The 17431-nt window shown below is 44.7% G+C and overlaps 1 protein-coding gene across 4 annotated transcripts in view; it reads right to left on the bottom strand.

Annotated features, from left to right (window-relative positions):
- Positions 1 to 17431, bottom strand: part of LOC139559785 (rho GTPase-activating protein 21-like) — a 108217-nt gene that overhangs the window by 26345 nt on the left and 64441 nt on the right. For all 4 annotated transcript variants that reach the window (XM_071376137.1, XM_071376138.1, XM_071376140.1 and 1 more), the window contains 8 exons: positions 4559 to 4708; positions 3857 to 3959; positions 3687 to 3732; positions 3036 to 3161; positions 2491 to 2790; positions 1342 to 1406; positions 1069 to 1199; positions 466 to 608 (listed from right to left, as the gene is read on the bottom strand). In XM_071376137.1, the coding sequence (XP_071232238.1) occupies positions 466 to 608; positions 1069 to 1199; positions 1342 to 1406; positions 2491 to 2790; positions 3036 to 3161; positions 3687 to 3732; positions 3857 to 3959; positions 4559 to 4708 (1064 nt within the window). The remainder of the gene's footprint in view (positions 1 to 465; positions 609 to 1068; positions 1200 to 1341; positions 1407 to 2490; positions 2791 to 3035; positions 3162 to 3686; positions 3733 to 3856; positions 3960 to 4558; positions 4709 to 17431) is intronic.

Raw genomic sequence — 17431 nt, 5'->3', positions numbered from 1 at the left:
TCCAGTGCGGGAACACAATTCGACAAGGAAGTAGGACTCCCGTCAGGCTGTACTCTTTACAAAGCCGGGGAAAATTAGTCCTGCTAGATATCCTGCTATGTCGAGGCAGATAGGAACATTGTTGAGACAAGTCCAATGGCTCTATTGAACAAGGACAACCATTTCTACTCGCAGCTAGCGTGACTGTGCAATCAGAGAAACACAAAGGCCACAATAATTGCTACAAAATATGACTCTGTTAATTTTTAGATCGGAAAGCAGGCCTCTCGGCGCAAAAAACATTATGTCTGAAACACCCCCTATGTAGGGAGACTGGAAAAACAACCCAAATAGTGTCTAGAGGAAGTTTCTCTTAAATATCACACTACTCAACCATCAAAGGGAAACAAAACACATAATTCATTCAACAACATAATTTCCATGTCTTTCTCACATGTAAACACACACTCACTCGCTCTCCCTTACCCTGTTGGTCTGTGCAGGTGGGCAGTCATCGAGGCGCACCCCAAAAGTTACCCCAGCAGTGCTCTTCTTCTCAAAGGGTTTCCTCATGATGCCGGGGATGCCCCTCCTCCAGGCAGCCTTATCCCGTGGAGGACTGGATTCATCTGACAGAACACACACAAAGCAGCCATCTGAGTGATAATCCACACTACAGATACACACTCAAACCACACTAGCTGCTGGAAGGTCAACAGCTGCCTGTGCAGACAGTCAAAGATAAACATTTTCAATAACATACTGTATTTCCACATGTAATCCAACCATATTTATTGTCTCCTGTTCTCGTGTGATGGGCAACTTTACTGTGTAGTATAGCTAGAAACTTCATCATGCCCTGCTTTTCAGCAGTGTGTAAAGGACACAGCATGTCTACCTGTGGTGAATGTAATCCCTTGCTTTAAAGCTGAGATCCATGAAAGGTGAAACAGGTCACTGGTTACCCCAGGCACATTACTTATTGTTTTAGTTTTGTTTACTAAATGAAGCTGAGCAGCGCGGCGTCTGTGGGGGGGTCTGTGTTCGTTGTTTCCAGTAACTTCTTTGTTGTTGTAATAATGACCTTACCTCTCTCTCCTGTTTTGGGTGAGTGGGGGCTCTGGCCCTTGCCCTCTCCCTTCACCCCCAGGAGGGTGTGTCTGATACTGAGGGACTGCCGGGAGGTTTTGGGGGAGGGCTCAGTCTTGCTGCTGGGGGCACTGGATCAAACACAAAAAAGGTCATATTATAGTACATTAAATTATACTATATGTGACTTTAAGGACTTGTGCATAAAAGTTGGTGTAAAATGATGTTGCATTGTGGGTCAAATAAAGATGGTGTGTGTGTGTTGCTGCATACCTCATCATGGTGTTGTACTCTCTGATCTTTCTGCTGATCAGGTCCTGGCTGGTTATACCAGCATTCTGAAACATAACATGGACAACAAACAATCAGTTTTAACATAACTGGAACACAAGCTAAGGACAAACAGAATTAACAATTTTGGAAATGAAAAATCATGGATGTTAACCCAAACTTTTTTTAATGGCTGAGAAGTAACCTCACATAACCCTTGGACTACCAGCACATTCAGATTTCTCAAGTATATGTTGTCTTATCAAATATATATATATATTTATAGTTCTAAGTGAAAAGGATTTAGCAGTTAACCACACTGAATCCTGTTTGAGCTATTTAGGAAGTCATGGGTTCTCCCCATTAATGAAAGACTCTGTGGGAGACTGAGACCACAGACAAAGACCGAAGGCTAACTGAGAAGGGGCAAACAGCTGAACAAGCAAGCACACTGTTAGCTCATTTCACAGCCAACAGACAAGTTAACATTAAGCCAAGGAAAAAAACACACTCTTGTTAGGGTCCAGCAGGAGATGTTTTGTGTTTTCTGTATCCTAGTGATCCTACATACAGTAAGCATGAGAAATCAAATGTTAAAATAGTTTGATATTATAAATAGGCTGTAGTAGTGATTCTACCTGCAAAACAGGACAGTGAGTGTCTTATTTGTGGGGTAAACACCAAACGCAACCGAGACAAACATCATTACCATAAACCCAAGGAGAGGAATGTTGAACAAACGGGAGTCTCTCAGCCCAAAAGCTATTGCTTCCACTAGTGACCAAGGACAGTGAGAATGACTAGTGTAAATGAAATAGAAGATGTTTAGCCTGAGCCCCGACGCAGGCTAGGCTATTCACAAGCTTCAAAATAGCACACTGGCATTTGACACATCTGCCTTGCAGTTAAGGCAGGACCTGCCAAAAATGTGGGTAGTAAAATTCTAGCTACTGTATGCAAGTCCCTTTGGATAAAAACATGGGCTTAGCAAAGAATAATCAAATGTGGGATAGACCTATTACTATCAAAATCAAATCAACGTTTATTAGTTGTGTACAGTTTTGCAGATGATATCGCAGGCACAGCGGAATGCTAATAATCACATGATGAGCTTAGTAACAGAGTACTGCAGTGTTGCCAGGCAGAACCCACCTCATCATCCAGATTACTATTCTCCTGGATGACTCGGATCCATGACAGCATGTCATCCCTGCCCTCAGCCTGGAACAGATACTCGCAGTCTGACGTGGTCAGACGCAGCACGTTCTTCCGTTTCGTGTCGCTGTAGGAGATGTCAATCAGGCAGGCCTTGACACTGATTGGCTGTGGGTCGTCGTCGGACTGGGAGTGGGAGGAGGCGTGGGAGACGCCGTCCTTCTTGTCCTTGTAAAGCGTGAGGCCGTGGCCTCGCAGCACGGCGTACATCTGCTTCCACGACCTCGAACCCCCACGCTAGAGAAAGAAAGAAAAGAAACGGAGGGAGAGAGAGAGCGAAATGTTGAGTTAAGGCCCTGCATGAAGATGTAAAGAGTTAGCACAGTGTGGGTGGGTGTGCGTGATAAACTTTTCACACGGTTGTGGATATTTTTGTTTCACACGGTCCTTTCCAGCAACTATGGTGGATACATAACCAGACCAGCGAAGTAGAGCTCCATGTGATTTGGCAGTTGGACAAGGGTAGAAGTGTGTAAATATACCTTGCTCTTCTCAGTGTTGATCTGCCTGAAGTTGAGCCAGCCTTCTTTAGAAGAGTCACTGAATACATCTGAAGAGGAGTCCCTTCTGGACCCAGAGTCATCAGATGACTTGTGTCCATCCAGAGCCTACACACACACACACACACACACACACACACACACACACACACAAGTAATCAGCAGGAAGAGAGCCTGTGGTCTTAAAGAAAATAGCTCAAATCCCCAGGGAGTCCTTTTCTACTGCTATTTGGGGAGCATCAAAGTCTGTCTGACTAGTGTAGCAAAATCACATAGACAGGTGAGTTCATTATGGCTGAAGAAATCAAGATGATTCAGGCAAAGCCAGGAAACCATACAACACATCCTGTCAATGTGATTAGGAAACCTTTCAAAAGCACAGGGAAAGTACAGACTGTTTTCAAACCAGTTGTGTAAAAGTAGCAGCTTGTCCCACCGTTAGGCACTCTGATTAGGGATAGATATTACCGGCTTTTTGCCCACATATGTTAAGTAGCCATTATACTGGCTGTATAAACACAGCCAACATGGCTTAGTTAAACCTTTATAGAGCTGTTATAACCCATTTAAAGTTGTTATAAAGATAACCAACATGTTGTGGTTAATAAACCCTGTATTGAGCGGTTTCCTCACCTTCTTCAGGCCTCTCAGACTGGGCATGTGTTTACTGTTTGACCGGCTGGAGACAGAGGAGAAGGGAGACAAATAACTGATATTAGGAGGATGAACCAAAAACATTGGAGAACAGTATCGTGAGAAAATGAGACCAAATTCCACATCTCCAAATGTAAAAAAGGACTCACCCTCTGCCTTCCTCTCTGTAGTTATCCAGACCCTCGTCGCAGGATTTGGACCGCTCTTGTTTGGTCTCGGCATCAGACTCCAGAATAGCATTTCTGAGAGACTCTTGAGACCGGGACATAAACACAACGACAGTGTTTTTTACAGCGTGTAGACAGAGTGATGTGTCATAGCTGAGTGTTATTAGTGAGGGTCAGTGGTAGTGTTCTCTGAGGTAGTTTTAGGGCTCAATATCACAGGGCAGAATTGTGTTAATATCAAATGCAGAGCCAATTTTACTCTGAAGTGATTTAGCACTGATGGAGGAGACATCCTAGCTGCTTTCAAACCTGTATAAAGAACTGGGTCAATGTCATGCTTCCTCAGAAAACTCCAGCACTGAGTTCTGTCACATAATAGCTGTGCCACATAATAGATGTGACAGAACTCAGTGCTGGAGTTCTGAGGAAGCATCAAGACAGTAACAACGCAATGGAAGCGGCTGAAATGGCACTGTAGTATTCCCTATATAGCGCACTACTTTCGACCAGGGCCTATGGGGATTGGGGATCTGGTCAACAGTAGTGCACTGCATACATAATAGAGTGTTTCAGATGCCACCAATGACTAAAACAAAAATGGCATTGACAACACAGCAACTGACAGAACTGTATCTGCACCTTAACCATGACAACCAGGAGCCCCGCCCCCAGGGTGCCTCTTACCTTGGTCATGTGACAGCTGTCGGCGCATGAGAGGATACGGGGAGGAGCTTGGGCTAGGGGGGACTGTAGTTATGGCTGGAGCGACAGATATCACGGCGGAAGCAGGAATGGACGTGGCCTCATGGTCAACACTAGGGCTAGCCGGCTCATCTGCAACAACACAAGCTTAGGTATTACATGATGGATAAATATATGTTATGAAGCACTTCATCAGTCATCATGTTCCTCCATCACCATGATCTTCCTCATCATCATAATGGATAAAATGTACCTAAACTTCTGATTATGGTGCAACAAATTTGTTTAAAATAATAATTCAGCTTCCTGGGATACTCCAGTTACGTAACATCAGCAAGTAGACCACTGCAGCATTATGAAGATTCCCAAAGACACTTATGGCACTAGAACAACACGGCTCCTAGGAATGAGAACGTCTCCCTCCCTTTCTGACATGGCCTGTTTTTGAAAAGAAAAGTGTGAAAGTTGTTAACTGCTGAGTAGAGCAGCATTTCCAACGCCGGCCAACCCTGGCCCGCTGAGCCCAAAACAGCTCAGAGTGCAAAGCTGCTCTCTGCCTGCAGCCGTGGGGCTTGTGGAGCTAAATTTAAAAGCCACTGCCCTAGTTCCTTCCAACATCCCAGGCTGCGCCCATCTCTCATCTCAACCAGGGCCAAGGAGAAGGAGTGTGAAGGAACACCGCCAATGTAGCCCTATAGGCATCCATCACCAATATAAGCCTATCCCATAGGCAGATTCACCCTCGATGTGGACACAAACACACCGTCAAATCTTTAGATCTAATATTCACCCAGTACAGCTATACAACATGGGCCAAATGTACAACAACCCCATTGATGCCGCCTACTTCAAAGAGCTGCCGTTATACAAGCTACAAAAAGATACCACCAACCACCCAACTTTTTCAGACGCAAAATAACTGCATACAAGAAACTGGACTTCTTCTAGGTTACACACCGCCCCCTTCCCCCGTCTGTGCAACTCAACACACCGTCTGGTTCCTCCAGCGTCAGGTAGCGGCGTTCACACTCCTGGCAGGCCCTGCACCAGCCCCCTTTGTCCAGCCAAGCCCAGGGCCCCAGCCCCATGGCCAGCCCGTCCACCAGCAGCATGCTTCCCAGGGAGGGATTACCAGTCCTGGGGGATGACCCTCACCACACCTAGCCTGGCCATAATTGGACTGGCACAGGACCGGAGCTCCTCACTCAGATGCAAACAACATGCCAGCTTCTCTGGTAGTGCTGGACCCAATCCACAAGTCCTGAAGTTGCTTGCGAAGTTCAAAAGGTCAAACTTTGGAAGATAAATCCTCAACGTGGGATCGTATTTGAAAACTCTCAAAACGATTAAATGGAACTAAAATTTCTAAAATATTCAAAACTAAAAACTAAAATCCAGCAGGCGATGGATGATCTTATTCCAGTAACAGTCATTTTTTAGATTCCAATAAAACCCAGACATTGACACGTATCAGCTGTTAGATCCAAGAGGGTAAGAAAAGAATGTGACCTGGACCAGAGCTAAAGAAAGCTAAAGACGACTAGTGACCAACCGGCTCTGCCACTCTCTGCCACTATCGGGTGGGCCATGGGAATGGGATCTGACCTCACATGACAAGAGCTGAGAGCCCCTACCGTACAGACAGTGGCCTGCCTGCCTGACCTTTCAAACGGGTCATTGATGGGAGCCTGAGGGGCTGGTCAGGCCTGGTCAATCAGTCCTCTGTTCTCTGGATCACATCATGGGCACCAGGCCCAGAGTGGTGGTGCTGTGGCTGCTCCATCACCCTCCCTCCTAACTGTAACTGTCTGCTTTGTCTGCACCTGGCTTGGCCCTGCCTGCCTGATTCACTACCAGCAGTGGTGGTATGGACGGACCATGACAGGCAGACATGTAACTGCTACATGCTAGATGACACAGAAATAGATTTCTAACTGGTTAAATAAAGACCATCATCATCATCATGGGAGATAATGTAAGTAAGGCAGTCTGGTATCAAGATGTCGGTGCGGTGGGCGGTGAGCGTCTATTGGCGATTCCAGCTCGACTTTGCTTTATGACTATTTTTGTGTTAATTTATTACTTTGTTTGCTTAGAATGTTCGTGCAATAATTTCCTACGACCGACAAACACTTATAAATCATGAATCGGAAGCTACACACTCAGCCTCAGTCTGGAATAGTACATTGGCTCCTGGCCGAGATGACCTAAGGCAATGCCAGCAAAGAAGAAAAGAAAGGGGCACTCAAAGCTGGCTTGAAAAGACAGGCTACACAGCCTCCTCTTCCTAGTATGGAAAATAAACTTTGTGAACTCAGAGCAAGGCTTCAATCGCAGAGGTTCATCAGGAAATGCTGTGTCTTGTTTTTCCTCAAAAGTGGCTTACGGACAACACACTCGACTCTACAATTCAACCAGAAGGCTTTTCCATATTCCAAAAGGGTCGAACGGTGGCTTCTGGTAAGATTTGGGGGGAGCGTAGTGTACAGTAGTTGAAAACATTGTGAGCTCCTGTTCACCTGACCAGGAGGTGCTAAAATGACGACCCCACTATATGCCTATATATAAGGGAATTCATGTGTGTTATCATCACAGCTGTGTACACACACTGCCACAAGCAAACAACGGAGGCACTTAGCAAACTTTACAAGATCATTAGCCAGCAAGAAACCTCTTACCCGGAAGCAGTCACGGGTGACTTTAACCAAGCCCATCTAAAACATATTTAAAATTTTAGAACACCTACTCATTCAAGGGTTTTTGTTTATTTTTACTATTTTATAATAGTGAAGACATCACAACTATGAAATAACACATGGAATCATGTAGTAACCAAAAAAGTGTTAAACAAATGAACATACATTTTATATTTTAGATTCTTCAAATACCTTTGCCTTGACAGCTTTGCACACTCTTGGCATTCTCTCAACCAGCTTCACCTGGAATGCCTTTCCAATAGTCTTGAAGGAGTTCCCACATATGCTGAGCACTTGTTGGCTGCTTTTTCTTTACTCTGCGGTCCAACTCATCCCAAACCATCTCAATTTGGTTGAGGTCGAGAGATTGTGGAGGCCATGTCATCTGATACAGCACTCCATCACTCTTCTTCTTGGTAAAATAGCCCTTACACCGCCTGGAGGTGTGTTGGGTCATTGTCCTGGTGAAAAACAAATGATAGTCCCACTAAGACCAAACCAGAAGGGATGGCGTATTGCTGCAGAACGCAGTGGTAGCCATGCTGGTGAACCTTGAATTCTAAATAAATCACACACAGTGTCACCAGCAAAGCACCCTCACACCATAATACCTCGTACACCTCATGCTTTATGATGGGAAATACACATGCAGAGAACATCCGTTCAAATCTCCAATTTGGACTCAGACCAAAGGACAAATTTACACCGGTCTAATGTCCATTGCTCGTGTTTTAGCCCAAGCAAGTCTCTTCTTCTTATTGGTGTCCTTTAGTAGTTGATTCTATCCAGCAATTCGACCATGAAAGCCTGATACACAGTCTCCTCTGAACAGTTGATGTTGAGATGTGTCTGTTAATTGAACTCTGTGAAGCATTTATTTGGGCTGCAGATTCTGAGGCTGGTAACTCTACTGGACTTATCCTCTGAGGCAGCGGTAACTCTGGGTCTTCCATTCCTGTGGAGGTCCTCATGAGAGCCAGTTTGGTCATAGCGTTTGATGGTTTTTGCAACTGCACTTGAAGAAACCTTCAAAGTTCTTTAAAACGTCCTTATTGACTGACCTTCATGTCTTAAAAGTAATGATGGACTGTCCTTTCTCTTTGCTTATTTGAGCTGTTCTTGCCATAATATGGACTTGGTCCTTTACCAAATCTTCTGTATACCCCCACTACCTTGACACAACACAAGTGATTGGCTCGAAGGCATTACATTTTCTACTTTTAAACTCAGACAAACAGAGATGCTAGTTGTAGGTCCCAAGAAACAAAGGTATTCCGTTGAATCTGACAATTAATCTTGATGGTTGTACAGTCGTCTCAAATAAAACTGAAGGACCTCGGCGTTACTCTGGACCCTGATCTCTCTTTTGACAAACATATCAAGACTGTTTCAATGACAGCATTTTTCCATCTACGAAACATTGCAAAAACTTTTCTGTCCAAAAATGATGCAGAAAAATTCATCCATGCTTTTGTCACTTCTAGATTAGACTACTGCAATGCTCTACTTTCCGGCTACTTGGATAAAGCACTAAATAAAATTTCAGTTAGTGCTAAATGCAGCTGCTAGAATCTTGACTAGAACCAAAAACGTTGATCTTATTACTCCAGTGCTAGCCTCTCTACATTGGCTTCCTGTTAAGGCAAGGGCTAATGTCAAGGTTTTACAGCTAATCTACAAAGCATTACACATGGGCTTGTTCTTACCTATCTTTCCGATTTGGCCCTGCCGTACATACCTACACGTATGCTACGGTCACAAGACGCAGGTCTCCTTACTGTCCCTAGAATTTCTAAGTAAACAGCTGGAGGCAGGGTTTTCTCCTATAGAGCTCAATTTTTATGGAATGGTCTGCCTATCCATGAGAGACGCAGACGCGGTCTCGACCTTTAAGTCTTTACTGAAGACTCATCTCTTCAGTAGGTCCTATGATTGAGTGTAGTCTGGCCCAGGAGTGTGAAGGTGAACGGAAAGGCACTGGAGCAACAAACCGCCCTTGCTGTCTCTGCCTGGCCGGTTCCCCTCTTTCCACTGGGATTCTCTGCCTCAAACCCTATTACGGGGGCTGAGTCACTGGCTTACTGGTCTTCTTCCATGCCGTCCCTAGAAGGAGTGCGTCACTTAAGTGGGTTGGAGTCACTAACGTGATCTTCCTGTCCGGGTTGGCGCCCCCCCCAGGTTCGTGCCGTGGGGGAGATCTTCGTGGGCAAAACTCGGCCTGGTCTCAGGATAGTAAGTTGGTGGTTGAAGATATCCCTCTAGTGGTGTGGGGGCTGTGCTTTGGCAAAGTGGGTGGGGTTATATCCTACCTGGTTGGCCCTGTCCGGGGGTATCATTGGACGGGGCCACAGTGTCTCCCGACCCCTCCTGTCTCAGCCTCCAGTATTTATGCTGCAATAATGTGTGTCGGGGGGCTCGGGTCAGTCTGTTATAACTGGAGTATTTCTCCTGTCTTATCCGGTGTCCTGTGTGAATTTAAGTATGCTCTCTCTAATTCTCTCTTTTTCTCTCTCTCTCTTCCTCTCGGAGGACATGAGCTCTAGGACCATGCCTCAGGACTACCTGGCCTGATGACTCCTTGCTGTCCCCAGTCCACCTGGTCGTGCTGCTGCTCCAGTTTCAACTGTTCTGCCTGCGGCTATGGAACTATTGCCTGTTCACCAGACGTGCTACCTTGTCCTAGACCTGCTGCTTTAAACTCTCTAGAGACAGCAGGTGCGGTAGAGATACTCTCAATGATCGGCTATGAAAAGCCAACTGACATTTACTCCTGAGGTGCTGACCTGTTGCACCCTCGACAACCACTGTGATTATTATTATCTGATCCTGCTGGTCATCTATGTACATTTGAACATCTTGGCCATGTTCTGTTATAATCTCCACCCGGCACAGCCAGAAGAGGACTGGCCACCCCTCAAAGCCTGATTACTCTCTAGGGTTCTTCCTAGGTTCCGGCCTTTCTAGTGAGTTTTTCCTAGCCACCGTGCTTCTACACCTGCATTGCTTGCTGTTTGGGGTTTTAGGATGAGTTTCTGTACAGCACTTTCTGACATCAGCTGATGTAAGAAGGGCTTTATAAATACATTTGATTGATTGATTTGAAGGTAGAAAGAAATTGCACAAATTAACTTTTAAGAAGGAAGATGTTAATTTCAATGCATTCCAGGTGAGTACAGGGTGAATTGAGAAACCTGCCTATTTTCCTCGAAATTACGCAACGTCACTATTCCAAAGCTCTACGATATTAAAGAGAACAAGTTAATTAGCTAACATCTCTGAAAATATTTGCAATGTTGTTCTTGTTGACGAAATTCATGCCAATGTTGGTATTTTGAGCTAGTGCCCAATTGACTCCCATTTACCTCATGAAGGAGCGCTATCCTTGTCCCAGAATGCAGCGCACGGTCCATTGACTACACATGGGAAACGTACACAATGGGCGTTAATACGATTCCAATGGAGTTTCCCATCTCTCAAAAGTATCTCTGAACAACCTCTCATTGCAAGGTTGCCATAAAGTGTTTCTTTACATGACCTTTGTTAAACCTTTGTTAAACAGTTTAGTGAATCTACTCAATACACAGTGACTGTTCCTGAGTGGCAGGGTTACAGTTTTACATCCAGGGTTACATCCAGGACATCTACTTAAAACGGTGCCTGAGGAATGGCACGCAACATCGTCAAGAACCCCACACACGAGCTGGTCTCTCCCTTACCGTCGGGTAGACGGTATCGGAGCATGAGGTCTGATAGAAACTGTCTCTGAGCCTGTTGGTATCTACAAGCCATCAGACTGCTGAACACTTGAACTAACCACCTGCTAAGATTCTCCGCACCCTAGCACAAATGCACCCACTCATGCACACACCCACACCACAACTGCTGCTACCAGACTCTTAGTATACTGCTCAATTTATTCACTTGCCCCCCATCCCCAATACACATGTAAATATTGTACCTTCCTGTATTATACCATTGTTCCTGTTCCCAAGAAAGCTAAGGTAACTGAGCTAAACGACTACCGCCCCCGTAGCACTCACTTCCATCATCATGAAGTGCTTTGAGAGACTAGTCAAGGACCATATCACCTCCACCCTACGTGACACCCTAGACCCACTCCAATTTGCTTACCGACCCAATAGGTCCACAGACGACGCAATCGCAACCACACTGCCCTAACCCATCTGGACAAGAGGAATACCTATGTGAGAATGCTGTTCATCGACTACAGCTCAGCATTTAACACCATAGTACCCTCCAAACTCGTCATCAAGCTCGAGACCCTGGGTCTCGACCCCGCCCTGTGCAACTGGGTCCTGGACTTCCTGACGGGCGGCCCCCAGGTGGTGAGGGTAGGTAACAACATCTCCACCCCGCTGATCCTCAACACTGGGGCCCCACAAGGGTGTGTTCTGAGCCCTCTCCTGTACTCCCTGTTCACCCACGACTGCGTGGCCATGCACGCCTCCAACTCAATAATCAAGTTTGCGGATGACACTACAGTGGTAGGCTTGATTACCAACAACGACGAGACGGCCTACAGGGAGGAGGTGAGGGCCCTCGGAGTGCGGTGTCAGGAAAATAACCTCACACTCAACGTCAACAAAACAAAGGAGATGATTGTGGACTTCAGGAAACAGCAGAGGGAGCACCCCCCTATCCAGATCGACGGGACAGTAGTGGAGAAGGTGGAAAGTTTTAAGTTCCTCGGTGTACACATCACGGACAAACTGAATTGGTCCACCCACACAGACAGCGTTGTGAAGAAAGCGCAGCTGCGCCTCTTCAACCTCAGGAGGCTGAAGAAATTTGGCTTGTCACCAAAACCACTCAAACTTCTACAGATGCACAATCGAGAGCATCCTGTCAGGCTGTATCACCGCCTGGTACGGCAACTGCTCCGCCCACAACCGTAAAGCTCTCCAGAGGGTAGTGAGGTCTGCACAACGCACTACCTGCCCTCCAGGACACCTACACCACCCGATGTCACAGGAAGGCCATAAAGATCATCAAGGACAACAACCACCCGAGCCACTGCCTGTTCACCCTGCTATCATCCAGAAGGCGAGGTCAGTACAGGTGCATCAAAGCAGGAACCGAGAGACTGAAAAACAGCTTCTATCTCAAGGCCATCAGACTGTTAAACAGCCACCACTAACATTTAGTGGCCGCTGCCAACATACTGACTCAACTCCAGCCACTTTAATAATGGGAATTGATGGAAATTATGTAAAAATGTATCACTACCCACTTTAAACAATGCCACTTAATATAATGTTTACATACTCTACATTACTCATCTCATATGTATATACTATACTCTATACCATCTACTGCATCTTGCCTATGCCGTTCTGTACCATCACTCATTCATATATCTTTATGTACATATTCTTTATCCCTTTACACTTGTGTGTATAAGGTAGTAGTTGTGGAATTGTTAGGTTAGATTACTTGTTGGTTATTACTGCATTGTCGGAACTAGAAGCACAAGCATTTCGCTACACTCGCATTAACATCTGCTAACCATGTGTATGTGACAAATAAAATGTGATTTGATTTATCTATTCTACTGCCATTTACTTTCTGTTCATATTCTTCTCTTTTTTATTTCTTATTATTGTTGCATTGTTGAAAAGGAACCTGAAAGTAAGCCTATAGTTGGACGATGTACAGTGATCCCTCGCCACTTCGCGGTTCACTTATCGCGGATTCGCTATTTCGCGGATTTTCATAATGCATTTTTTTTTTTTTTTTTGGTGCATTGTGCTCTGCATTCTGATTCGCTAAAAACTCACTCCCGCTTCTTGTATCAAAACATGCTACGAATTGTGCTATCATTTTGTCGTCTCGTGCAGTTATGTGTACGTACATAAAACAGCTTGGCAAATTTACATTAAGTTGGCCAGGAAGGAAGGAAGGACTAACGCTTGGTCGCTTAGCAACCATGGTGCGAATGGCCACTGAACTTAAGCGAGTAGCTGAGGAATGGGACCCTTTGATGAGCCGTTCATTACAGTTCTCCAACGTAATCGATGGTGGCATGTCGGTGTACAAGGATCTTTTTGCAAAGAAGAAAAAAGAGCGACAACAGCTGCCTATCACTATGTTCTTCTCCCGAACAAACACACCTGCACCGCGGGCTTCAGAAGAAGAGAACACTGCAGAGCGCAGTCAGGATGCAGCGGCCCAGTCTGAAGAGCAGTGAAACGGCCTACACGTGAGTCACTGTATTTGTATACATGTAATAGTTGCTAATTGTAAAAAAAAAAAAAGTTTTCTATTTCGCGGATTTCACTTATCGCGGGTCATTTTCGGAACGTAACCCCCGCGATAAACGAGGGATTACTGTATACCATGTGTATCCTGTACATATGACTAATAAAACGTTAAACTTGATTAGTACTGTGTAGAGGGGCTTTCACAACAAATGTGAGACAACATTACATTGTCTCTAACAGCCAAATTCAAGAGCAGACTTGAATCATTTTAACAATGCATTCAGTAAGTTTCGTAACAAGATGCTTCAGTACCAGTGGCGGCTGGTGGGAGGAGCTATAGGAGGACGGACTCATTGTAACGGCTGGAATGAAATCAATTGAACGGAGTCAAACGTGTTTTCCATATGTTTGATACCGTTCCATTAATTCCATTCCAACCATTACAATGAACCTGTCCTCCTATAGCTCCTCCCACCAGCCTCCACTGTTCAGCACCATTCTACAGAATTGCCCTAGACCTTTGAGGTGAATGTCTAACGACTCCAGCTTACATCACACTGTCACACTTGTGTTTGCATGTCACATAATACTACTACTAATAATAATGTTAGTCCAACACCTTTCCTACGCACTTCTCAGTAGTTGGTATTCAGACTAGCCTTATGCAGGTGCGTAACGGGCTTTGCAGTCTTGGTTCCCTGAATAAAGTCCAAAACAATAGACCTACATACAGTCTTATCATGACTGGCACACACAGGCCTCACACTGCATTTGCACAGGCAGCCCAATTCTGATCTTTTCCCACAAATTGGTCTTTTGACCAATCAGATCGGCAAACGATCTGATGTGATTGGTCAAAAGACCAAATAGTGTAAAAAAAGATCATATTGGGCTGCCTGTGTAAACGCAGCCTCAGTAAAACAACAAGCCCTGGCATTAAGCATGACAGAGTTGATTTACAGTGAAAATCATGGTTGTATCTTATTTAAGAAACACTATTGCTAAATCTAGGGTAGAGGCTCAAGGCTACAACTGTTCCATTCCATCCAAATTGTACTGCTCACTAAAGGCATTGGTAAAACAATATTCTTAAGGCTACAACTGTTCCATCCCAAAATGCCTCAGATGTGTAAAGCTCAAATTAGATCATAAAAAAAACAGTGGAAGTTACCCCCTTATACCACACACTGGACAGTGTAGTCTCTTCTCATACGGGTTTGGCTCTAGGACAAAACTCTAGCTAACTTCTGTCCCATGGGCCATACTAAAAATGTACATGCCCAATCTCTGCTACTTCGCTGTGCCCCAATTCCATAGAACACACATCTGCAGAACGCATCTATGGGGATGATTCCGACCAGAGTTAAGCGTGCGTAAATGGAACGTGCAGTGAGCCCCAAAAGTATTGGGCCAGTGACAAAATGTTTTGTTTTGAGTCTACTCCATCACTATACAATTACTATGAGGTTAAAGTGCAGACTGTCAGCTTTAATTTGAGGGTAATTTCATCCATATCGGGTGAACCATTTAGAATTTACAGCACTTTATGCATAGTCCCCCCCATTTTAGTGGACCAAAAGTATCGGGACAGATTCACTTACATGTGTATTAAAGTCGTAAAAAGTCTAGTATTTGGTCCCATATTCCTAGCAAGCAATGACTACATTAAGTTACAGATGCCCAAATATCATACCCCCCCCCCACAAAATGAGAAGCTCACGTTATTGTAATGGTGAGAGGTTAGCATGTCTTGGGGGTCTGATATTTGTGCATCTGTAACTTTCTCAATCAACATTATTCACAATTCATTCAGGATTACCTGTAATCCCGGTAGCATCCACATTGACGTAGTGTTTAGAAACATATTCTATTCTTATTTACAATACAAGTGACCAAAATGACACTATACATTATTTATCATTAATTTCTATTGTGCACAAAATAACCTGAAACACAACCAAAACAAACAGCAAATGCATCCAACAAATGTATAGTCACACAAGCTTAATGTCATTGCGTACAATGAATATGGGACCAAATACTTAAATTAACTACTTTATTATACATAAGTAAATTTGTCCCAATACTTTTGGTCCCCTAAAAAGAATATGTACAAAAAGTGTTGTGATTTCTAAACGATTTACACGATATGGATGAAAATACCCTCAAACTAAAGCTGACAGCCTGCCCTTTAACCTCATAGTTATTGTATAATTTAAAATCCAAAGTGCTGGAGTACAGAGCCAAAACAACAAATATATCATTGTCCCTTTTGGAGCTCACTGTAATTCCCTTCTTATGTACTTTTCTCTCTATGCGTATTCTGACCTTGATATTAAGCATGAGAATAGCATGCTATTCACCCACTATTCGGTCGGTATCTACGAAATGAAGGTGTGGCGGAGGTGTCTACATGTACGCTGTATTCTGACCTTGACTTAATTCCTTCATAATGCAACCACCTTTACGCGTGAGGAAACCATACATTTTTTTTGTGTAAGATGGCACCGACAGATATGGCAGCTCTGCTTCAAGCTCCTAAGCAACTTCGTAGTATTTCGTTTTTATGTGTTTTTATATAATGCTGTTCATTGACCATAGTACTCTCCAAGCTCATCATTAAACTCAGGGCCCTGGGTCTGAACCCCGCCCTGTGCAACTGGGTCCTGGACTTCCTGACGGGCCGCCCCCAAGTGGTGAAGGTAGGAAACACCACTACTTTGCTGACCCTCAACACAGGGGCCCCACAAGGGTGCGTGCTCAGCCCCCTCCTCTACTCCTCTGTTCACCCATGACTGGGTGGCCAAGCATGCCTCCAACTCAATCAAGTTTGAAGACGACACAACAGTAGTAAGCCTGATTACCAACAATGACGAGACAGCCTACAGGGAGGAGATGAGGGCCCTGGGAGAGTGGTGCCAGGAAAATAACCTCTCAACATCAACAAAAGGAGCTGATTGTGGACTTCAGGAAACAGCAGAGGGAGCACAACCCTATCCACATCGACGGTACCGCAGTGGAGGTACTGAGCATTACACCGAGGCCTGTACTCTGGAGCGGGATCAATTTGGGGGTGGAGGGTCCGTCATGGTCTGGGGCGGTGTCACAGCATCATCGGACTGAGCTTGTTGTCATTGCAGGCAATCTCAACACTGTGCGTTACTGGGAAGACATCCTCCTCCCTCATGTGGTACCCTTCCTGTAGACTCATCCTGACATGACCCTCCAGCATAACAATGCCACCAGCCATTCTGCTCGTTCTGTGCGTGATTTCCTGCAAGACGGGAATGTCAGTGTTCTACCATGGCCAGCAAAGAGTCCGGATCTCAATCCAATTGAGCACGTCTGGGACCTGTTGGATCGGAGGGTGAGGGCTAGGGCCATTCCGCCCAGAAATGCCTGAAAACTTGCAGGTGCCTTGGTGGAAGAGTGGGGGAACATCTCACAGCAAGAACTGGCAAATCTGGTGCAGTCCATGAGGAGATGCACTGCAGTACATAATGCAGCTGGTGGCCACACCAGATTCTGAATGTTACTTTTGATTTTGACCCCCCCCTTTGTTCAGGGACACATGATTCCATTTCTGTTAGGCACATGTCTGTGGAACTGGTTCAGTTTGTGTCTCAGTTGTTGAATCTTTTTATTTTCATACAAATATTTACACGTGTTAAGTTTGCTGAAAATAAACGCAGTTGATAGTGGGAGGATGTTTCTTTTTTTGATGAGTTTATATACTGTATTCTATTCTACTGTATTTTAGTCAATGCCATCTAAAATGTATATATTTCTTAATTCTATAATTTTACTTTTAGATGTGAGCATTGTTGTGAATTGTTTTTAGATTCTACTGCACTGTTAGATAGTACTGCAATGTTGGAGCTCGGAACTTAAGCATTTTGCTACACCCGCAAATAACATCTGCTAAATATGTTTGTGTG

Source organism: Salvelinus alpinus, chromosome 30 (genome assembly GCF_045679555.1).
Source record: "Salvelinus alpinus chromosome 30, SLU_Salpinus.1, whole genome shotgun sequence".
In the NCBI taxonomy this organism is placed as follows: domain Eukaryota; kingdom Metazoa; phylum Chordata; class Actinopteri; order Salmoniformes; family Salmonidae; genus Salvelinus; species Salvelinus alpinus.
This window is presented reverse-complemented; position numbering and strand designations above follow the sequence as displayed.